The following is a 24,186-nucleotide window of genomic DNA, read 5'->3' as shown; positions in this document are numbered from 1 at the left end:
CTCACGACCCTGCTCGACTTACATGTAAAAGGAGTTTCCTGGGGTACATGTATACACTGTCTACTGACGGTCTACTGACTGACGCAAATCGGGCTGGTTGCACTATACATCCACACTGTACGCATAAAGTGGGGCTTCGTAAATGTATAATATATGTATATCTATGTATATCTATATATATATATTTGTCATACACTTTCCTTTGCTTTAATTAACACATAGTACTGTTTTAAACCATTGTTTTGTTCTCTGCTTTTTTTTTTGTTTGTTATCACATTTCGTTCAGAACTAAGAGCGCCTGCCGTCGTTTTCCGCTTCCGCTAGCAGTAAGCCGTAATTAAAATCTCACTCGCTGACACACTCGCTGATGACGTCCAAAGTCGCTCATACGCCGCTATATCGCTCGCCGGCTCACTTCTCAGTCTCGGCAGGTTCGTTTCGTTCGTTCGTTCGTTTCGTTTCGTTTCGTTTCGTTCGTTTCGTGTTTCGCAGTGTTAGGCGGTGGCGGCTGTCGACGCTGTAGGAGGTGGTGGTGGTGGAGGAGGTGGAGGTGGTGGAGGTGGCGGCGGGGGAGTGGTGGAGGGCGATGTGGTGGTCCCGGAGCCAGGATGGCGGAACAGGGACTGACCGGGCGTGCGGAAGAGGTAAAGCTGCTCCTGGTGGAGCTGTTGGTAATGGTGGGGATGGTGTTGGTGGTGGTGGTGGTGGTGGTGGGGAGTGTCCTGCTGCTGTTGATGGTGCGGTGGGGAAAGGGGGGCCGATAGGTGGGGCAGCAGGCTGGAGAAGGGTACGGGGGGGAGGTGCGAATGGGCGGCGGACTTGCCGGAAGTGGAGGTGCTCTCATGCACCAGAGACGCCGGTGAGGGGCAGGGTGATCGGAGGGGCTGCTGGTGGTAGTGGTGGAGATGTTGCTGCTGTTGTTGTTGCTGCTGCTGTTGCTGCTGCTGCTGTTGTTGGTGTTGGTAATGGAGCTGATGTTGATGGTGGGAAGGGTGAAGGTGGTGAGGATACTGATGGCCTCCATGGCGGCTTGCGAGAGGGTGATGGTGGTGGTGGTGGTGGTGGTGGTGGCCACCTCCCGTGGAGAATGCCAGCGCGGAGGAGGAGGACGAGCAGGAGGAAGAAGCGGACGAGAAGGAGGACGCGGAGGGGGACGAGGGGGCGGAGGACAGCTTGGAGAGGTGCACCGACAGCCCGGTCACGAGGGGATCGGTGGTTGGAGCGGCTGGTGGCGGAAGGGAGGCGGGAGGGTAAGGACCGGGGTGAGGGTGCGGATGGTCGAGGGGAAGGGCCACGGCCGCTGACTGGTGGGCGGCTGACGAGCGGCCGGAAGGCGGTGTGGGTGACGAGGCAGACGAGGAAGACGAGGAGGGGGTGGAGGGGTGGGGAGGATGGAGCATGGGCAGCATGGCCGCGGCGGCCGCCGCTGCCGCCACAGCCGCCGCCGCCGTCACTGCCGCCGACGGGATTGAAGATTATTCTAGCCGCGTGATGTAATGGCCGCTTGGCGGCTGGGGCTGTTGTTGTTGTTGCTGCTGCTGTTGTTGTTGCTGCTGTTGCTGCTGTTGCTGTTGCTGTTGTTGTTGGCCACCGGAGTTCCCCGAGCCAGCGCCGGTACCGCCCCCGCTTCCACCAGCACCGCCAGACGATTCGAGCTCATTAGCCGCCGAGCCGCCCGGAGTGCCGCCGGAGCCGCCGCCTCCACCGCCAGCCGCCCCCACGTTGGACGCGATCGCACTGGTGATGATGGGCAGGTGGCGGGGTGGGACAGGCGGCAGGCCGGCGGCGGCGGCTGCGGCGGCCGCGGCGGCACTCGGCGGCGTCATCTGCGTAAGGTCGGTCATACTGATCGACTGGCTGTAGGCAGCGGCCGAGGCGGCAGCTGCCGCAGCCGCAGCCGCTGAGGCGGCCGAGTGCGTGTTCAGGTCCATCGGCTGCACGCTGGAGGGCGAGCTGCACGGCAGCCGATGGTGGAACGAGTAAGGCATGCTGAGCGAGTGCAGCGAGTCGGACAGCAAGTACTGGTAGTTGTCGCGCGGCGGCTGCGACGACATCAGCCCGACGGCGGCGGCCGAGTTCGAGATGGCGCTGCTGTAGCAGTCGGAGGCGGACGGCTGGACGGCGGCCACCGCCGCTGCCGCCGCCGCCGCCCCGTACGGGTTGTCGTACTCGGACTGGTAGAGCTTGGCGGCTGACGGCGAGCAGAGGGACGCCGACCCGAGCCCTCCGATGACGCCATTCGGGCCGCCACCGCCGCCGCCGCCACCCGACTGGCCGCCCTGGTTGCCGCCTCCGAGCCCACCGCCGCCGCCGCCTCCTCCCCCGCCAAGGCCTCCGCCACCCCCGCCGATCGATCCCACGTGGTTGATGAGCCGCTTCTGCGAGCGCAGCTTCTCCTCCCTGCGCCACTTGGCTCGCCGGTTCGAGAACCACACCTACACCTCAGTTCATTGTTTATGTATGTGTGTGAGTGTGTGCGTGTGTTTATTAGTCGTCGTTGAAGGTGGTTAAAGGAAGTGTTTAATATAAGCACATGCAAACGAGGAAAGAGGAAGAGAAGAAAAGACGTGTGTTAGTTAGCCGCTTTTGGTTAGTTCCCCACACCTCTCGCGTCACCAACACTCTTACTACTACTACTACTACTACTACTAGCTACTGTATAGGTTAAATGCAATCCATTTGGTGTGATAAACTGGGCACAGTGTGTCGTCCAGGCGATCTGTAAAAACACAAAATGTTAGCTCATTTAGCGCATCCTGGGCACGCCTTGCCGGTCCGTGCTGTTTTGCGTGTAGGAAAAAGAGAGAAGAGAGAACAGAGAGAGAGAGAGAGAGAGAGAGAGAGAGAGAAAAGAGAAACAGAACGGAGTGTTTTTCTTCTTCCATTCCAAGGGGTTCCTTTGGGTCCTTTCTTCTCCCCCTCAACGAATCGAAAGCCCTTCTTATCAATCATCGCTTATTTTGGTTACGTTTTTTCCTTCCATTCCATCCCGTTCGATTGCGGCAGCAGAGAAGGAAAAAGAGATGGAAAAGAAAGCAAACAGGGTAGGGAAAGTCTTTTCATGTGTGTTTTTGCGCACGAACACTGTTTGTTGCCGAACGGAAACACTCGATAAGGTGTGAACAGTGGCGAATAAACAATCTTAAAGCTAAAACTACCATTTTTGCAATATGTTTATCGTTGCTTTAATCGAGGAAAACTTAGAAGCAGCCCAAGTAACATTTCCTAATAGGCTTCCACAAGTTTTATCAATCGTTCAACATTGCTGTACTATTTAAGCCAAAAATTTTCATTATGCAAAACAGATTTAATAATTCCAACCGGTGTTGTGAAATGTCGATATTTTTTGTGACATTCGCTGTAGCCGTACTTGTTGAAATCATTGTTCATTAATGACACGGTGAACGGCGAACAAGCGTAATACATCAACAAACAGCTTTTACCATCGTTTAGCGCGATGGCCAAGGGTTTTAGTGATTCCATCCAACCTATTAATACGATCGCCGGAATTATTAAAATAACGCGAGCGTCGTTTAGCAACTTTGTCCAAAGCATTAAGCAGATGGAATACCCTTTTATGATAATGGGTGGTGGTAGCGCCGGTTAGAAAATCGGCCCACAAGCGCAGAGGCTCACGACCAGGCTGTATTAGAAGACTTAAGCCCTTAATGGGTCAGGCCAACAACCAACAAAATCGTTACGCCAAGAAGAAGAAGAAGAAGTGTTCAACTATGAAGCGGGACAAAGCGCAACAGTTTGTAAACAAACCAAAACGAATTCTTATCATTGATAATAAAAATGTGGATTCATAAAAGATTTCTTGCATTTCATCTAGATCCGGTCTAATACCAGCAAATGATCCAACTTTTCAGTTGATACAAAATTTATTTTTTAAGGAGTGCATTCTAACTCAATTTTGTGGTTCGTTTTGTCCACCTGTTTCGGTACGTTTTACCACAGTGCATCTTGCCTCAACAATATTTTATCTACATTTGAACTTTTTAGAAAACAAAAAAGAACAATTATGAAGATTAGCAAAAGTGGGAAATATTGCTTTACCCACTGTTAATGCCACTTTATGTTAATGAACCAAATGAAATTATAAAACCAATAATTACTAACAAATTTAATCGAGAGCTCAGCAGTTCTACTTAAGTTATTTATATTATCCCGGTGATCTCTACTATGGACAACACAAGAAAGGAAATGTTTTTGATAGCCGTAAGTAACACAGCTAAGAAAGTGTGGTTAGGATTCCTTAACAACAACAACAACAACCACAGAATTCATTTGATATGCATTATCCTGCTAGCAAAGGATCACGAATTGTGGAATGCATGAACAAAACGCCGGTTTCGAATACGGCACATCCAAGTGCATCGCGAGCAAGCGGGAAAATTTGACACGCGAATGCGTCGGATTTTCCGGGCCACGATTGGCGTTCCGAACCACCACCCCCCCCCCCATTTTTACCCCGCTTTTTCACGCTTCATTGCGATTGGACGGTCGGGAGGGCTTTTCTTTTCCCTTGCAGTGGGTTTGCGATGCTGCACCGGATTTCCAACCGACTGGGCAACACTCATTCGGCGAGTCTGCGCAGCTCGCGCTGGACGGGCGATGTTCGGATGGGTGTTTTCCGCACCACATTTCTTCGTGGAACATGGAAGCAGCATTCTTTGCCGGCACCGGTGCGGGCGGCTGTGCGTGGAAAAGGTGCGAAAAACCCGTGGTATTCTCGCAAAATCTTCGCTTCGTTCCGCACAGAACGGCGTGCCCTTTGCCCAAAAGCGGGTTCTTTGTTGGTGGTCAACAGTAAGTCGAAATCATCTCTTACTTCGAAAACGGAAATAAACTTCTTATTCGTACACAGTGCACGATGAATGTTTTGTGTTCTTTCCCAATTAACATTTTGATGTTGTTAGACCTATTTAATGAAATCTCAGCTTAAGAGTAAAACATCCTAAATGCTGTGACAAACCTTTTTAAAGTGTAAGAGTTCCTACTCTACAGAACATTGTCAAAAGCATCTCTTAAAACCTTTTTTGGACTACAAATAGTCTTAGAAAGAGAGACTGAACTTAACATAGCCCGTGTAACCTCCTTAAGTGCACAATACAACCATTGGTTAACGCCAAAGTAATTGTTATTATTGACAGATTTTGGGAACAGTTTCTGTATCCTTGTGTAATTGATTTCGGGGAAGGCAATTCTATAGTCGTTTAACATGTCAGCTATTATCGCAAAACTCAAATGTCATATCGATGTAAGATTAAGAGTAATACTGTCATTTTGGACGGACCGAAACCTATGCCAATAAAGTTAGTATTAGTTAAATATTAGATAGTTGAGCACTATTTTAATTAAATTGCGAGTAAATTTGCATTCATACCGAGATGCTTATAAACAGTTTAAAGCTCTGCACAAAAAAAAACAAATATTTTTCCACTATTTATTCCTTAACAGTTACATCAGAAAATATCCGAACCGGTGATGTTTTTGCTTTGTTTTTATTTCGCCTTTCTGATAGTGTAGAGCAGGGCTCGGCATAAAATTACTAAAAAGGGCCGTTAAACGGTGATTTAATGTTTTCTAAGTTGCTCAATGGAGTATAGCCTTAAAATTTTAGAAATTTTGGTAAAAGGGTAAATGAGTACAACTTTTTTAAACATTTTCATACATATTTTCGTTGAATTTCGATACTTATGGAACATGTAATAGGAACACCTCGTTTAACAATTTTAATCTTTTTTTTTTTGTCAAGAAAACAAACTAAACACTTTTATTATGTAGCACTAAAGTTTTCTAACGGGCCGGATAAAATCAGTTGGCGGGTTGGTTTTGGCCCGCGGGTCGGACTTTGCCGACCCCTGGTGTAGAGCTATCAAACTCACACGGTGGCGATATTTTAGTTCACTCTTGCAGGATGACTACTTTTCCACAACCAAAACGTTGCTTTTCATAAGAAAGGCGTGTTTTGCTTCAGGTGTGCATATTTCCCCAGCCGCCCCTAACATGAATGTTGAAATTAAACGCGGTGGATATTTAATTAACTGCACATATATGTGTTGTTTTCGTTCTGCAAAACATCCCCAACAACATGTCCTTCGTTTTGTTTTTAATTATTCATAAAATTCATTTCTTAAAAACTTAAAAAGAAGTTCAAATAGTAAAAACATTAGTCCCACCTCGATCTCGTTCAATTGTTCAATCATGTCAGCATCAGGACAAACACCGAGCAAATGTTTTAACAACCACTTCCGGCAGGAGGGAGCAAGTCCTTCGCCGCGGGCAGTTTTCACGCAACGTGCTCGGGGACACGTGGATGTTGCAAAGCGTGTCGGCACCAACACCGAGCATCGTCGCACCATCGGTTTGCGATTGTTGCGGTTTGGCCGACAGTTTGGAGGAAGTTATTAAACCCACATGGACCCAACGCTCCAGAAAGGCGAAACAAAACGGACTCGAAAGATCACCTGAAGAGGAGAAAAAACGAGTTAATTCTACCGAGAACGTTTAACACGTTTCCTCCCCGGGGTTTCTCGAGGAAGGTTTTACATTTTCCCAGAACTATTTTCTCGGCCGTCTGATCCGTCGGTCCCTCGTTCCCGCTCGCATGGAATGGAAAAAAGTTGAACTCCCTACCGATAAGCGGCACGCAAAAACACGGCCTTTCGGGGGTAATTCTTTGTGTGCGATATTAGGGCGGTTTTATTGCTGCCTACAATTGCCTACCCTGCCAGCCGTCATCTCAATTACATCGAAGATAGGAGAGGGTGGGAAATTGGGAGAGGGAGAAGATCGGATGCGAGGCCGCGGAAGGACTCGTTTTTTCAATTATCAACCCCCGTCTTCGGGGCGAGGAAAATCAGGCGCGGGACATGGATTGTTTTCTTCGGGCGAAGGCAAGGGCGGGGAGCGGGAAATCCGGGGCAGAGGTGGCCCGACAATGGCAGAAGTCAGTGGCGCGTATCGGCAAGGGGTGCGCACCCTTAAACCCCGGGACTTCGGCACGCAAGTGCGAGCACCCGATACTATCGGTACGAGGGATTTTCCCCTGCCCGGGAAAATACCGGGAGCGCGGAGGGGAAAATCACGGGCTGCCGAGCGGGGCTTGGAAATTAGGGCCAGGCGGATGGTCGGGCCCAAGGGTTCGTCATCAAGTGTGCGCTGCATCACTCACACACACACACACACAAGCACAAGGGCGCTTCCGGCATCGATTCCGGATCGGGGTGGGTTTGCATCCGCGATGCAATGTATATTTTCCGATAAGAAAGTGCGTTGCCATATGCGCGTCGCCCAACACAGCCGTATAATTGTACACGATATCTTGGCGCGCGTCAAGAAAAGATCCATCCTGATGTTGAGCCGTACGGTTCGTTGCAACAGCAATCATAAACAATCCATGTCGTTTTTATTCTGCACGGAATTCATTTTGATAAACTCAGCTTTCTTGAGGGAAAACAAACTTTGATAATGTCATGTTTGTTCGATAATATTCTGAACAGCTGAAATATTATTTAATATTTTAATCGTATTAATGGTAGGAGACCATCAAACTGTACATTTTAGGTCCTTCATCTTCTCTCAACACCAAAAAGGTAGGCTTTCAAAAGTTAAACAATTGAGATGTTCCCTTTCTTCTGCGACACATTAGATTTCTATAAATTTTATAATATCATATTTGTTCGATCACATACGGAACCATTTTTATTTGATTGATTTTTGGAGACTCTCTATTTATCTTTTTTAGATTACTTTTTTTCTTACATCTTCTTCTCCGCGCAAAACACATTTTGATATTATCGTATTGCTTTGATAATATTCTAAAATACTCAATTATTGTTAAGAATTTCTATTTTACCAATTTTTGATGATTCCCAATCGCTTTGGCTTAGATTTTTTTATCATCTTAGCCCACCATACATTACAAAAACATTCCGAAAGCACGGGCCGGATACCTTCAATGATGATTTCATGGTTTCAAAGTAATGCTTAACCCTTTTGTGCAGAGTAAAATGTTTTTGAATAGTAAAGTTACATGAAAAGGTGTTGTAGACAAAATTCAAGAATTTGCATTTTGGTTTGTTGTACTGTTAATCAATTTCTTTAATTATACTTGAAATAGATTCTCTAATCAAATTGTTTAAAAGTATTTTGGTTTTGTTGACTTACTCTCAGTAGTGAAAATAACTCAGTTACGAGAAGTTTTCAATGTTACTAGTCTTATTTCAAATCGTAATGAGTATAAAAACTGTTTATTTTTGAATGTAGCCATTTTGGATGAAAAGTCGAATTTGGACTCGTGAGTGTCGAGACTAGGAGTTTTAGAACATTCCACATTTTTAATCTGCATTTTTGGGTAAAAAAACCAAACCTACCATTGTAAACAAATCCGATAAAAAATTAGATGGGGTTTTTATATGAAGCACTAACATATTCTTACGAGCCGAACTTTGCCAACCCTTGTCTTAGATCATAAGAAAGGTAGGCTTTCAGAACATAAACACTCCACATGTTGTCTTTTTTCACATTCGTCGAAGTAATTTATTTTTTCTTGAGGGAAAAAAGAAAGTTGATAACATCATGTTGAAATCCTCAATTATTGTTAACCTATCTTATTTGCTTGATTGTTGGAGACTCTGAAATGTTTTGCCTATATCATTTATTATTTCATAAATAATCCACATGTTGTCATTCATCTGAAACACATTACATTTGATAACCTCACTTTTCTCGAGGAAGTAAAACTTTATGTTATGATATTCTGCAATACTGAAGTATTCCTTACCATTTTAAATTAACTAGTTATTGCAGATTCTTTATGCCTTCTGCTACCATTATTTGTCTTCTTGCACCGTTAGGAAAAAAGGCTTTCAAAGCCAAAGTGACAAGCTCTTAGAAAGTCAATCCCACGTTTACTTTGAGGTATTCAAATCAAACGTGGGAAATCAAATTAAATTTGGATTGAAATTTGTATGAATGTGTTGTTAAAATAGTTCTCCGTAGATCAAAAGCTCACACGTATCAGCAAAGTATCCTTTTATTAGGAAATTAACCTGCTATTTAAAGCTATTTAAGAGCAGTTAAAACCCTATCACAATATTACATTCATGTTTCAAGTAAGTGTTAACCAATAGTTGCGCACAATGTTAACCAGTTAATAATGGTTTTTTGTAAGCCAAGTGAGGATATTTTTGATCAGTTAAATTACTTGTTTAAAGGAAAAGAAAATCCTCATTTTAGTCGACTGGTGTCCTTTGTATTCGTTTGATAAACAAATGGAAGATGGAAGGCGAGCACAATGGCAGGTGAAATCCTTACAGTGATCCTTAAAGGAAACCCATTTCCATTCTCTCGGACGAAGGAAGCAAATTCAGCCCAGATTAGAATGGAAATGTAAAGTAGAAGTGAACAAAAAACCACACGGAAAGGAAAAGGCTTAATTCACTGGCCACGATTGATGACGTCCAAGGCAAAAGCCGGAGCACACAGCACAGTGCGCTTGGGAGCCGGGTGGAGGGAAAGGCGGATAAAAATCGATAATTTTCGATCACGCCTCGCTGCGTCTCGCTCGCGACTGCGCAGAGCCGACCGTGCCCAGCGGCATGGAACTAATCCAGGAAAATCGTCGCATCACCGACCGACCCGAAGCGCACCCTCCTCCCCTCCACCTCAACCCTTCGTTCCGTGGCCACCAAAAGGGAGTGGATTTCCCGGTGCTCGTTTTTCTCCCTCGCAAAGCTCTCTCGAGTTCTCCCGTGGCGTTGCGTTGGGTTTTTCCGTACCCTGTGAAAATTGGCATATGCGATGTAGGTCCCGGGCGGTGGTTGTCTGTTTGCGGTGAAGCTATTGATTTTTGAGTGCCATCTTGTCACCCCGGGCCCGTGTGACCCTGGCGGTGTTCACAACTTGCTGATGACACACGGGAAATTATATTCACATTGGAGCCTCGCAAATATGCGAAAAGGCGGAAGATCCGGCCACAAGCCGCCTGAAGATGCGAGCAATGGCACAGAAGTGGTGGAAGTGCTTGAAACGAGCCCCCAAGCGAGACCCTCGAATGGTCCTTCAGTGCCGGAAGCGGGCTGCCAGCTTGGCTGGTATGATTTATTTCTCGGCGCGATAACGACTTCCGGAAAGACGCACCATTAACTCGGACCGGACATGGAGAAAAACCCGGCAGAGTGTCCGCCGCAAGGCCTTGGTGCCGCGTGTGAGAGTGAGATGTTAACATGAAGCTGCTCCGCCCCTCTCAACCTCTTCCTGGGGGATTCAAGATTTAGAAGAAAGCATAAGGTATTATTCTGGGAAAAACTAAACCAAAACCGGACCATCATTAGTCACCAGAACATTCTTTAAATGATATCCTTGAGAGGACTACAACAGATAAATCATCCGTTCCAGTGTTCACTCATCTCATTGCACAGCGAATATAGTTTAATACCTAAAAGAAACGATAAAGAAAAACAAATATATTCCGAGTATCAACGATTCCAATTACAAGTTTTGGAATCTCTTACTGTAAGTCACTCGCAACAGGAAATGATTAATCGACAGGAGATCTACGGCATTTTCAGGCTGTTTTGCTGTTGAAAAAGCGGTCCTGGGAAAGCCACCGGGATTGCCTCTTGACGATCATGCGGTGCAATATTGTTTTGCTTTCCGCCCGACCGATTGGCTGAATCCGGTTGATACGGGATGGAGGACATTTCCACAGGAGCAAGCGCATCAACGCACATCACTCTCTCTGTCTCCCTCTCTCTCTCCGTCACTCTCGTTCGCGAACTCACAAGAATCCTTTCTCTTCACGTTTGCTCCAATTCTTTCTCTCTTTCGCTCCATTTTCCACGGGTAAGGTTTTCCCGCCGTGATCGGAGAATGATGCTACCGGCTCGCCATTTCCCCAGCTTGCTCGATGGGGTGGATTTTCCCAAGCCTCCAACCCGAACCCCCCCTATTCCTCATACTTTTCCATCCATCGCGGAAAGTGCAGGGATGCGTAAGTAATGCGAGAATTTTCAGCGTCAAGCGCCGACCGACGATGACTCGCAGCCATATTTGCATGCTTGTGGGGAGATTGTTTTTCTTTTACGACCTTAAAAGACTAGACTGGTTATGTTAGTGCGGGTAGTTAGCTTAATTTACCCCTTATCCAACGATTTTCCTATCACTACACTAAAGCAGAATGGATTAAAGGATTAATTTAGAAGCACCCTTTACTCGTCCGTTTGTCTTCCGAGGCGTCTACACGAGTTAGTTTTCCAATGCTCGACACTGAAGGGCGACAATTGTTAGTGGCTGACAGCCTTTACAAACATACACCGATAAGGTTTAAGATTAAACAAAACTGCAACACATGAAGGAAAAGTTCTTCACATTCCAACGCGTACTTACGGCTGATGTAGTTCTTTTCGCTTGTCGTCCTTTTATGATTTACAGTTTAACACTCACTGTGTGGCTTGCTGTCGTGTAAACGTCGGCTGGGCCCGGTGGAAAACTCTTCTCGTTCCGAGCTTTTCCACCTGCTTTACCAAACAAAACGGGATCGAATAAATCGGTTGATGTTGAACGGTGGTGACGTTCGCGTTGTTGTGCCACCTATTTTTCCGGGGAGGTGGTTTTTCTCACAATAGTGCTTTTCGCCACCCTCACACACGCCCAAACACACAGTGGCACACGGCTCGGTTGGGATTCACTGCATCTCGAAGGACTCTTGGGCGTGCGAAAATGGTTTCGTATAGACTTTTCCTGCCGCCGTGATGGAAAATTTGGTCGCTTTTGCACTGGTCGACTGGCGGAAAAATGTGAAAATCGGTATCACTTCCTCTCTCTCTCCCTCTCGTATCAACGACACGGTGAAACGCAGGCAGCCCCGATAGGCAAACGCGTACCACTTTCACGAAAAGATGCTGTGAGCCCCGCAGGCAATCGTGTATCCGAGATGTGGCCCACAGAGATCTGTTCTCATTCGCTTTCTACCCCGCGAACCACATCCACGCACATGCACACACGCACACGCGTGCCTTTAGAGGCCTTTCTTTTCGTACGATCGACGCGACACACGCGAGATGATGATGATGATCGCTCACACGCCCTCGGTGTACGCACTTTTTACGTGAGATTTCACCGCCAAACCGCCAGCGAGCTCACCGATCGTGAGCGATGAGGATCGCGTGCGTGCCTGGTGATCGCCCGTGACCCGCGTACCTCGCACCACCATCACCTTTGTACCTTCCAGCCGGATTTTGGCCTTCGGATCACTCCGCGGGCAGGTAGGGAGAAGACGAGACAGGCGGAAACAACAACACCAAAAAAACACAAGGATAAACGATCGCCCAAACGGACCACGGCGACTGTCTTGGCGCGTGGGTGTGTATGCGTGTGTCAATAGGCGGCGAGGTTGATTGCTAGCTGGCGATGTTGATGGCTGGTAGACTTTCGGAATTTGTGAGGCACCAGAAACCGGACGCGCACACTTGCTGTTTGCAGCTTTCTAATCACGTATCACACCGTGCGATGGTCGATCGATCGACGTCCGAAACACGAGCAGAACATCAAACTGGGAGGTTCGTGCGCACAACACGTCACAAACATAACACAACACTTGCGGGAGGCTCTTCCGAATCCGGAGACTTACAAACAAACAGAACCCCCGGGGAAAAAAATCGCACGAAAACAATTCGGTGCGTCCATGCCACGATCGACCCGTCCTGGGCAGAGCTTGGCGCAGTAATGGAGAAAAGTGTACGTATACGTTACCCCGACACGCTCGGCTGTCGTAAGGGCGCTTCACAAACGAGTTTCCGTCGTCTGCAGCATCAAACCCGCGGCCACGAACGCACACACACCCATGGGGCGGCATTCGCGAGTGAGTAGGTGCGTTGCTTGGCGTGTGCTGTCTCTTTCGCACACCGAACCCTCTGGCGCGAGTGAGATGGCAGTACCGAACCATTCGCACACTTGTTGGATTTCTTTTGAATGGTCACTGCGGTTGGTGCTCAGTGTTTCTCAAGCTCACGGCGCCCGCTTCTCACGCGAACCTCATCCGCTGTGCGGATTGCTGATGGATGGCTCACGAGGCGTAAGCCTCGCGATGGAGTCGGACAGCTTTATAGCTGGTGCTGCGACATTCCACCGTCTCGCTGTACTGCAGGGAGGGGCGTATTGGGGCCACTCACATCAATGGCCGTATGTGGGGAACATCCCAATCGTTTCCCCTTTTCCCCAGTACCAACAATGCTTAAACCTCACATTCTGCTCACGGGAAGATTCGATGCTGCGGGGCAATTCTGCTCATCCCAACAATTGCAGTCCACTTGGAACATTGAAATCCCCAAAAAACGATCAAACCCGATACTACCACCTCTTGCCCCCCCCCTTTTTATGTATCTCCAACCGTTCCAATTGCGACTCACTACCCAGTGTAGTACATCTCATCATACGCACAACCCCCGCTCACCATTCGTAGGACCGCAGCCACACCGGAGCAAACCGGTTTGGTCACCGTTTTCACCTCAGTGGTCATCGAAGACTTTGACAAAATGTTTTCTTCCTCGTGATCGGTTTTAGAAGCGCCTCCGCCATTTCGTCTCATATCGCTTGCAAGCCATAGACATCCTCCGGCCGTCCGATTCTGGGGCCATTTTCCGCATTATGGAAGAGGAGTGCGTCTTTTGCATTGATATGGAGAAAGCGAACGGGGGCTCAAATTGAGATACACCAGCAAGATTTAAAAAAGCAACTTAATGAAGGAGAGTAGGATACAACTGCCGAAAAGAAAAGGAAAAACGACTGAGGTCAACATTTAATATTTTTAAATAATTTGGTATAAGTGCATTACCTGAAGTTTAAGAGTAACAACAAACACTGAACCAACTGAAAAAAATTTAAAAATAGCTTTTCCTACAGGGTGGTTTAAAAATTATAAAATGTTCTTCTTAGGCCGGAGATACTACAATGAAATTCAAGATTTATAATTAAAATTATATTGGCCTGACCACAAAATTCTATAATTGGGATAACATGCACCAGCATGTTTTTAGCTGAATTAAGTCATTTAAACAACGATAAGTAATAGAATATCTTCATTACTGTGTCTAATACATCCTATGTATATTTCATGTACATATTCAACAGAGAATCGTGTTAGATTTCCTCACCATAGTAGAAGCTATAATAAGTGTTAAAACAATATATTGCAATCAAACAGATTCAATAAATGAATCCAGGAATGGATTCTTAATTCTTACATTTAGGTTGTGTTCTTCTCTGCATTGCAACGAAAGAGGAAAATGTTTTCGAGCTGTTTTGTTATGCTCTGCAATACAAATTGTTGCAGAAAGTATATTATAAATTGACAGTCATCAAAACAAAGAAATGCGTTTATTACCTCTTAACAATAGAAAATAAGATGCAACCCTGTAAACTGTTTGTGCCCTTTTCATCAATGAAGAAATAGACAACAAGTACCACGGGTAATAACCTGCAAGAAAAATAAATAAAATATCACCAAATTCGACACGTGCCGTGGGTGTCGAGGCTGCGTGGAAATCATGGGAGCAACCCCTATAACGTAAAATACATCATCATCGTCACGGGAATCCCTGTTCTGAGACATTAGGATGTTAACTACTTGCATGATAGGAATCTTTCCTAGCCCTCGCATCAGAACCATCGCGTATGAAAACTGCACCATAACAACAACAAAAAGGGCAGGAAAGAGGGTGGATCGCGTCATAACGGAAGGGTGAGAAATATATAAAAGGCTACCCTTCCCTTTTTGGTTTAAAAGCAATTCGGCTTTAGTTCCACAGAACAATTGTCGAAGGGTTATCGATGATCACCCCTGTTGCATTTGTTTTTTGAAATACAAATCTATTGGGAAACTATAATTGAGTTGTTATTAGCAGGGTGTGCTTTGTAAGGAAATAACATTTGTTAATTTTGGTTCTTATACTTAACGTTGCTTACAGCTGGTTATGCTAACTGATTGCAGAACAGCTTACAGCAGTTAAATGTTGCCAAATTTTATTTTAACAATATATATGTTTAGTAAGTTAAGCAAATTTGAGCAGTACGTCTTTCGCTACGTAATTTCATCGGCACAAATTTGGAAGCTCGGCAGGAAGGTTACCACATACAACACATAATAAAACAATGAACTATTGGAATATAAACTCTTTTATTGATTCATTTTTAATTCATGCATTTAATCTTAGGAAATACATTACTATTACTATAACGCTACCTGGATAAGGTAGGCAGGCACTGATTTAGAGCTCTGTAGTTGTATAAAACACATGTGGCCGAGACCATTTTGTCGTTTCAATCGCTGTCAACGGGATCGGCAGTTGGGGCCCGAGGTTTTAGTATCAAAAACCTTACAAAAATTTAAAGAGCAAATTGTTATTTTTGTGAAAACTGCTCAAAAGATGTGTATTACTTACGCCTTGCATTCATCAACATGCTTTTCCCAGTCGGCATCTCGGCATTTCTCGTTACAATAGCCTTGTCTGCAACGGTAACACTCGTATAGTGGCGCTGGGTTATAGCAAAAGAGGCATGCGGATGGTGCAGGGCCTAGTAGACTATGTTGATACTGAAATAGAAGAGTCGAAAACATGTGGTAAGCATATTACGTATATCCTTTTTTGTGAAATGAGCTTACTTTGAAGTGCATCGGTATTCCATCAGACAGGCTTTGCAGGATTTCCTCGTTCTGGAATGAATGAATATAGGAAATTGGAATAGCACGAATTTAAATTAGTTGTTGAATTTACAACATACTTTTTCTTCCTCGGACGATGAATCGTTGTCCTGCTCGCCCGAAATTGGACTTCCCCGCACATCCTAGATAAATCATAAAATAATAGTAAGCACGTTATGCAGAAGTTATAAATTTTCCAGCTTACATTCACCTCCTGCGGCGTAGAAAAGGTGTCTAAGTTCCAATCTTCTAAGTCTTCTATTTTGTTGATCTGTGGATACTTCAATAACGCTTTCTTTGCTTCCTGCGCAGAGCTGAAACAATGAAACACGGTATCGTAAATGATGGTTTTCTTCTTCTCTTTCGTCTGTGAGGATCTACAACAGGACGGCTATTAATTCCAGCTTTCTGGGCCTTGGCAAGCTGGCGATGTAGTCCTCTAATATGTCCCGTGTTGGTCGCTTCATGTTACAAAACATGCTTACCTAGCTTCTTTATACCTGACGTATATAACCGTGCTCTTAAAATTAGGTACGAACACTTGTTGAAGCTGGCCGAATTGTAGCAGCATTTGACGAATGTTGTTACGCATCGGCACATCCGCAGTCAATTTGAAACAAGTGTCCATAGTTTATGTTGAACAAAAAAATCTAAATATACCTTACTGTAGTTAAACTAACGTATTTCAATCCACAACAAGCACGCAAGGCCGCTAAAGTAAAGTTGATGAAGTAAAGAGATGGGACGAGAGCGGGCTAGGTTCATAACGATCCTAAAAAATGAGGTACCAATGACTCAGTTCCAAAAACCATAATTTAAATTTTGCTCGTTAAACGAACTTCAATACAAATTGTTTGATTAGTAAACATGTTAATTAAAAACCTTGATTGCTCGTTTAAATCCAATATTCAAAGCATAAACGTTGCAAAGCACTTAAATGCTTCGACTAAATTGATGAAATTGGTCCGCGTTGTAAAATCGTGATAGTTTATTCATAAACATTACTACAAAAGAATTACAAACAATCGCCGGGCCTTCGCCCTGTTGCTTTGCAGTGATTCGCTATGGAATAGGAGCTAGAAGGCTAAATAAGAATTCTTGTTTTTAGGTTTTAAATCACTTCCTTTGATTCCTGATTGAGGATCTGAGTTAATGATGCATGATCCTTAAGAGCGAAGAAGTTAAATCGAGTGCATAAACAGAAGTACTCAAATCAAAACAAAAATCGAAACATAGGTTTTGCGCCAGCAGGGTTGAAGATATTACGCCTTCGACGATACCCTTTATCTTCATCTTAAGATAGTTTTGTTTATTCGTGTTTGCATAAGCTTTTTCTGCTTAATTGTTCACTCTCTAGTGTATAAACCAATTTGCCTTACATTTGACAAGTGAGAAAAAGAGAGTGCATAACGTTGCATCGTTTGCCAGCAAGCACTTTCTTAACTTTTCATTTTCGTTTATTTCATAACCGTACGTGTGGTTTAATTACGACGTTCCAAAAGCAACATTGTAAATGGTTAAACTCCTTGCGTGAATGTATTTTCAGGTTAAAGGTTCCTCAGTTGTAACGTAATCTTGACATACAGAATCGCACACATTTCCCGGATCATCATGTCGTGTATGCTTTTTGGTAGAACCATCGCGATGCGTATGAGCGCCGGCAGCCGGCAGTACAGCTCCAAAATTACCAACGATTTGAAACGTTCTACGTTCTCCATGAACCTGGATAAAAATAACGAAGCTTACCTGCAGTATTCGATTGATACGAAACGAAATGTGATAAACTTGGAGCATACGTTCGTACCGGATGCTGGTAAAGGGAAAGGCATTGGCAAGCTGCTGGCACAGGCACGTATGAGCGAGATGTACTGATTAAAAACAACGTTCTAATAAACGTTTATGACCTTTTCAGGCTGCGTTTGAGTACGCCATCGACAATAAACTGAAGATTAAACTGGAATGCGATTTCACGGCAAAGTTTTATCGAGACAATGAGACGAAATACAGAGAGTATGTTTTGCAGTGAACCGGGACAAACATTCATACAGCATGTACGTATATTCTGTTTACAGTTTTTTTTATTAAAAATTGTGCTACCTTCTAGTTGTAGATATTAAATCTCCGTCTTTCTATCGTACTATAAAATAATTAATCCGAATAGATTTATCACCAGAAAAACAATGTTTCAAACCGATCCTTGGTTTTAGGCAATCTTTTATTTCCTATTCTTGTGGCGGTTAACACGGTGCTGGATATTATCACTTGTGTCTTGTACAACGAGTAGAGACTAAACACTAAACATAAATCATGGTGTTGTGCTGAAACGTGTCAGTATCGCAACAGCCTAATTAGTCGGTCAGTTACACACTATGATGTATTGAACGGATCACGATGTTTTGCTACAGGGAGTAAAACAAACAGCCTTTACTAAATACTATATTCGGGCGATACATCTGTCCGCATTTCATCGGTACCGAAATCGAATGGTTCAAACTCAATAATTGGGGCGATTTCCTCTCGCCACCGCATCAGTTTCATAATCATGTCTCGCATGCGCTTGAGAATCTCCTTATCCATCGTCTGGAACGTATACGAGTAGCGGAAGAAGATTTGCTCGTACATCTTAAACTCGTTCGTGTTGGAGATGCTGCGCAGAAGGATCGAAATGTCGTACAGCGTCAGATAGCGGCGCACGTCAATCCAGTCGTTGAAGAGATAGTCGAGGGTGTACTTGAGCGCCACCTTGTTCTCGCTGATCGATGTCAGTATTTCCTTGGTGTACATGCTGAACAGTGGGTGCTTCAGTAGACTGAGGTAGCGCTTGATCAGGCTGATTTCGCGCGTGCATCCGAGACTTTTGATCAGAATGCGCTGATAATTAATGTCTCCCGTCTCGAGGTACTGCTGCTCCACTGTTTTCCACTCGGTCAGTCCGCTGTATCGCACGGTGGTGCACAGGACGCGTTGCAACTTCTCCTCCCGCTGCGTGAATGGTGATATGCTTTGATTGTAGAAGATTTGCTTAAATATCGCCTTATGCTGCTCTACACAAAACGACACCCCGAGCTTGCAAGCCCACTGGACAATCAGCTCCTTGATCGACGGATTGTAGTAGTTGCTGCCATCGCTGCTCTCGATTTCGGTGTACTTTTCTACGATAAGATATTCCAGGAAGCGCTGCAATTGTAAAAGTAAATTTGTGTGAATTCCACGAAGTCGTTTTGAAAACAAGCCTCCTCGCTCCAATCGAGCCATGAAATCAATTAGTACGTCCTCAATTAACGCGTCGTTTCCAAAAGCGAAAAGGCCAACGCATCTCATAACTAGCCTCACTAATTACCTCAACGTGACGAAAATTAGGAAGATCTTCCGTGGCGTGGTACACAAACTCGAGGTTATTTAGCGCCAGCTTCCACGGCTGGTAGTGTTCGTTGTTCTTCTTCAGAAAGGACACCACGTTGAAGGCAATCGAGTAGTTCAGCAATCCGAGCCGGGCAAGATTCAACGCGTCGTCCACAATGATCGCCAGCGTCGTGTACGGAAGGTAGTGGAAGTTTCTATTTAGCACGTGGGCCAGCTTGATCCAGTGTGACGGCTCGTAATTAACACGATAGTAGCCTGGAAACAGTCAACCAGTTAGAGAGTGTGGCGTTCTTGTCACCGGCTCAAAACCTACCGATCCCGCTCGGGTTAACGATGATCCACGAACCGTTGGTGATCGCTTCGCAGCTCGATTTGATCGTTAGCAGATTATCGACGTCCGTCAGCCAGCGCACCTTCTCAGCGAACAGCCGCTGATTGGTGTCGTTGATGTACGTGACTGGTACGGTCCACAGCTGATCGGCCGTCTCTTCCTCAAACGGGAGCGGCAGCTGTCGTAGCTCGAAGTACCCGGACGCGTTATTGCGCTTGATGTTGATGATCGGGTACTTTTCCAGGCTGCTCCAGCTGTGCAGGAAGCTATGGAACACTTCGTCTGTGCGTCCACTGCCGGCGTCACCATCGTCGAGGATTTCTATCACATCGATAGACTCGCTCTCCATGCGGTAGCGGAAGTATTCGCGCAGAAAGTGATCGAACTCCTTCTCGCCGAGCGTATAGTTCATCATGCGTAGCACGCTGAGCCCCTTGTACTTGACCAGCTCGAAGTGCGTGTCCTCCTCCCAGTGGTTGGTGAAGATGTTGAGCGCCGACGTTTTCGTGTTCATCTCCTCGCGCATCGAACGGAGCCGCCCTTCCAATAGAAAGTCATCCAGGGTGGTCGAATTGATGGTAGTCATCTATAAGAAGGGGAGAAAAGTTAAAAACGCTGTCAATAACCGAGCGCTGGGCACCGCAAATTGCCCTCCCAAACCACATACGTTGCGCAATGCCAGCGACTCCAGGTACAGCGGTATCGACTCGTGCAGCCAGTACGTTTCCTTGTTCTTGTAGTCCGCCAGGTTGTGGATGAACAGCTTCGCCAGCTCGTTCGCCACCTCCCGGTCGATGCTCTTGTCCAGCGGGGGAAAGTAGTCGCCCGACTTGATCAGGCGCTTCTCGCTCGAAAGCACCATACCTTCCTTGATTTCGTAAGTCGTGTGATCGATGTTCGGGATGGTCACATAGCGTATCACCGTGTACGGGAATGGTACGCCCAGGTACTGCTCGTAGATCTGCAGTATGCGTGAAAACACACCCGTCGCGTTCTTGATGGTTTCGTCGTAGCGCGTCCGGGTGTACGCCAGCAGCTTCACCCGGTTCGTGATGTTATACTCCTCCGGCGCCATATCCGTGACGACGAACCCGATTTCGGAGGCGCGCACCATGCCGGTCGTGTTGTACGTGTCCACCACAATGTCGCTGGTTTCCATCGGCTCCGACATCTCTAGGTTCATACTGGACGCGGTGTGCATGTTACTCTTGCGCGCGATATTTAGCTCGAACGGTGACCGGAAGTTGTGGTCGTCCATGCACGGATAAAGCCGGCGGGCGTTGTTCGGCTCGAGAACGGTCGCCGCAAAGTGTCTGCGGGAGCGAAAATCCGTGTTAGTTTGTCGAAGTTTGTCTAAACCAGTGGCGGGTTTACCTTTATGGGGGCCCTAAGCGGGAAACGAACGAAGCCCTGTACAATATCGTAAACAATAGTAAATTTTCGTCTTTTCTCTTAAGCTCTCTTAGAAATCCATTGTAACCTATTACTTTTACAACTTCAATTAGCTACTATCAACATGTCTTCTGCCGGACTAATCGATGTTTGTTGGTTATATTAATTTAGTCTAGCAATTCTTGTTTGATACTTTTACTTTCCCTAATGAGAATCGTGCAAAGATTTTTTATCTGAAACATTTTTATTCGGAATGGCAAGGATTTGGTTAGATAATTGGTTAGAAAATGGTTGTTTCTATACACCTTTAACGGTATCAGATAGATGAAACTGTTGAAATTTCTCAACACATTTTTTTAGTGGCTAGCTTGATGTATTCCAAAACCTAGTTGTCCTGCTGCAAACACATGCTTATTTCCAATTGTTTTACTATAAAACAGTTTTTTGTGTTCGTTTTTATCTTTGGAATTTGTTCTTACATCCTATCAAAAGTTAATGCTGGCATATCCTTGGAACTTTGCTCGTTCGAGTCAAAATAATTCAAAATGCTTGACTAGTTAGCACACTGATTGTAAATAGCATTAATTTTCATAGGATACGTCGATCTTCAAATGATGTTGATGAATTCTATATAATAGTTGCTTATGTTCTTCAATGCAAGGATAAGGATTGAAACACAGCGTTACATGAAACGCACGGTGTTTCTTGGAAACTTGACCCTTGCAAGTTCGGGCACCAACCCCCCGTGGACGTTCAATCCTCGCTTCATTAAACCCGCCACTGGTCTTAGTCGATTTTCCACTCCGATTACCTGTGATCCGGCGCGTCATCCTCGTAGTGCGTGTAGTACAAGCCCTTGTCGTTCGTCATATTGCCGGTAAAGTTGACCTTTACGATGTAGTAGCTTTCCTTCTTCATCTCGGTACCGAGAAAGATAATCATCTTCTCGTTGGACTCGTCGAACTCGATGTCCAGTATCTTGATCGTCACGAAGTCATCGGCCGGAAACACGGGATGGTGGTAGAACTTGGACTTATCGATAACGGTGGCATTCTCCACGCTCGAGCTGATCGGATCTGGCTTACCCGCCCGCTCATCCTCTCCCGCTTCTCGCCCGTTCGGTGGATTCTCCTCATCATCCAAAATTTCCCGTGCGCTGTTTTGATCTTCTTCCTGCGCTGGTGTTGACGTGGTATCACTGGCAGCTTCCGATGGAGCTGGTGGTGGTGCCGGTTGATCACCATCCGCTGCCACTTGACGCCGCCGACGTCGACGATTGAGCCGTGGCAGCGAGTACAGATCCTCCTCGCTCAGGTCCCAGTCGAGATCCTCGTCGAAGTCGTCGTTCGTCAGCCGGATGCTCTTCAGCACGGCCACATCCTCGAGTCGTATCTTAAGGTTTTTTACGTTCAGCTCGATGCGTTTGTTGTTCTGCTTCTTCGATGTCACCGTCACCCACACGATGCCGGTATAGCTGAAGGGATTGTCCGTCTCGTTGAACACCGGGTGCACAAACAGCCGGTAGTGCTTCGGGATGACGTGCTTCGGGATGCGTGACCGCTTGTCGATCAGGTACGCCCGGTGGTTCAGAAAGTCTTCCAGCGTCAGGTTCGGCTTGTGCTAGGGTGAGAGAGGAGACGGATTAGCGCAAAACGAACTAGCTTGGCGCTGTACAACACACACGAGAGGACCATCCAAGCGAACCCACCACTTCAGGAGGGTTGTTCAATAAAAACACACAACATTTAAAAAAATATAAATAAAACCTGCTTTCGAAATGGCGAATGGCCCCTTTTTTCTCCGACCTGTTTCGCTGCGTATCGCTACGTTAACCCTAAACCTCAGCCGCTTCCTACCTACCCTAACACCTACCTCGTATGCATATTTGGTGCTGAAGAAGATCGTAAACGACATGAAGAAGATGAAGACGAAGATCAGCACGGCGATGCTGATGCCGCGGCAGATCGATACGAAGCAGCCGCCTTTCCGCTCGTATTCGATGTTGCTATCCTCAACCGGCGACCCGGGCGTGAAGGTGTACTCCGATCCCCCGCCGCCCCCATGCTGATGATACGGCGAGTGCTGTTGCGGCCCGTGCTGGCTGTAGACGTGGTGGGTGGGTGGCTGATGGGCCGCATAGCGAAACACCTTCTTGCGATCACGCTCGTCAAGGTTCATTGCTGCTTCTCGGGGCGATGCCTTTCCGCCACTGAGGAAATCGGTTTCCTACTGGCGAACAGCGCAAAGCTTCGACTCGTCACTAAGCCTAAGGAGAGAAGGCCGAGAAAACGAAGTTATATCATATCAGGTACATCGTTTTATGAACGCACTCCCACTCTGCAAGCAATGCTTGTGACGATATAGGGGTTTTCGGCATCAAGATTCAAGTTGACGCCAACCGCAACGCAAGGTTTGACCAAACCAACCGAAAACCGAGTGTCCGCGTCCGGTCTCGGAATCGTTTACAATAATTTCCTTCCGCACTTGGTCGGGGGGGGGTCGACGAATTTCGTCGGGCGCGATCAAAAACGATCGAGGTGAAGTGAACTTGAAAACTGGTTCTCCGGCCTCTACTGCTGCCTGCTTGGCTGCCGGGTCAGCTCGGAGTCTTCTGGAAGGAAGCGTAAGTCGGTCCGGCGCTGCTAACTGCTCAGAATTGGCCTAACGGATCACAATAGCCGTGGGGCCCGTACACGTTTGTTTGTGTCGTTTTCTTCGCGTTCCTGGTCGCAGATACGCAACTATGTTTGATTGTTTGAATGTTCGCGAAGACGGAGCGAACGGTTGAGTGGGTGTACCGAAACGGTGTCCAGCAGGGGAAGGAGCTGGATACACCACTTACCGGAATCACGTCCTCGGAACCTCACAGCTTCCGTTCCCTGTGCTTCGTTCTGTTGTCCCGCTATTTGTTGGTGGGAATAATTCGTCTTGTTTTTCGCCAAAAGTTACACACCAAGGCGCATCAGCGAACTCTCTCTTTCTTTGCCACACACACACGTACACATACGCACACACACATACACCGCACAATTCGAACCGGAGTCTGTGCCCAGACACAGGCGCGCGCTCGGACGTCCTAGCGCGACTAAACCCAAATAAAACTCGCACACGCAACAGCAGCAGCAGCAGCAGCAGCAGCGGCTTCAAATGGCGACGTATAGCCACCTCGAATCTCCCAATTCTAGATAGGCAACGCTTCAGTTGCCATGCTTCAACCACCATGCCATACGCCCGTTCACCTCCGCTGCCTTTCGCGCGTTTTAATCTTATTCCAGTCGCCTCCGGCCAGCGTGCTCCTCCGTCACCGTCGTGTCGTCTCGGTGCGGCTACAACGGGCCCAGCAGGTGCCGCACGGTGGAGGTGACGTCCGTCTGCATCCACATAAAGCATT

General features: G+C 46.4%; 4 protein-coding genes across 4 annotated transcripts; 1 reads left to right on the top strand and 3 right to left on the bottom strand.

Moving 5' to 3' along the window:
• Nucleotides 1-494: 494 nt before the first annotated feature.
• LOC131291051 (protein enabled homolog) lies at nt 495-1,409 on the bottom strand. The gene is made up of 3 exons (XM_058320240.1): nt 1,096-1,409; nt 849-1,029; nt 495-665 (listed from the first exon to the last, which is right to left on the bottom strand). Exons 1-3 carry the CDS (start codon nt 1,407-1,409, stop codon nt 495-497), a joined length of 666 nt encoding a protein of 221 aa, XP_058176223.1.
• Nucleotides 1,410-1,475: 66 nt separating this feature from the next.
• LOC131291383 (AT-rich binding protein-like) lies at nt 1,476-2,054 on the bottom strand. Its single transcript, XM_058320584.1, has one exon. It carries the CDS (start codon nt 2,052-2,054, stop codon nt 1,476-1,478), a length of 579 nt encoding a protein of 192 aa, XP_058176567.1.
• A 15,207-nt stretch (nt 2,055-17,261) lies between these two features.
• LOC131291363 (protein NATD1-like) lies at nt 17,262-17,764 on the top strand. Its single transcript, XM_058320563.1, has 2 exons — nt 17,262-17,557; nt 17,622-17,764. Exons 1-2 carry the CDS (start codon nt 17,321-17,323, stop codon nt 17,733-17,735), a joined length of 351 nt encoding a protein of 116 aa, XP_058176546.1. The 5' UTR covers nt 17,262-17,320; the 3' UTR covers nt 17,736-17,764.
• Nucleotides 17,765-18,136: 372 nt separating this feature from the next.
• LOC131291050 (aminopeptidase N-like) lies at nt 18,137-22,973 on the bottom strand. The gene is made up of 6 exons (XM_058320239.1): nt 22,668-22,973; nt 21,607-22,415; nt 20,071-20,716; nt 19,386-19,989; nt 19,050-19,327; nt 18,137-18,886 (listed from the first exon to the last, which is right to left on the bottom strand). The coding sequence occupies exons 1-6, from the start codon at nt 22,971-22,973 to the stop codon at nt 18,137-18,139; spliced, it is 3,393 nt and encodes a 1,130-aa protein (XP_058176222.1).
• Between the last annotated feature and the right edge of the window lie 1,213 nt (nt 22,974-24,186).

This window comes from Anopheles ziemanni, chromosome X (genome assembly GCF_943734765.1).
Source record: "Anopheles ziemanni chromosome X, idAnoZiCoDA_A2_x.2, whole genome shotgun sequence".
Taxonomy (NCBI): Eukaryota; Metazoa; Arthropoda; class Insecta; order Diptera; family Culicidae; genus Anopheles; species Anopheles ziemanni.
The sequence above is the reverse complement of the archived record's forward strand: the minus strand, read 5'-3'. Positions and strand labels throughout refer to the sequence as shown.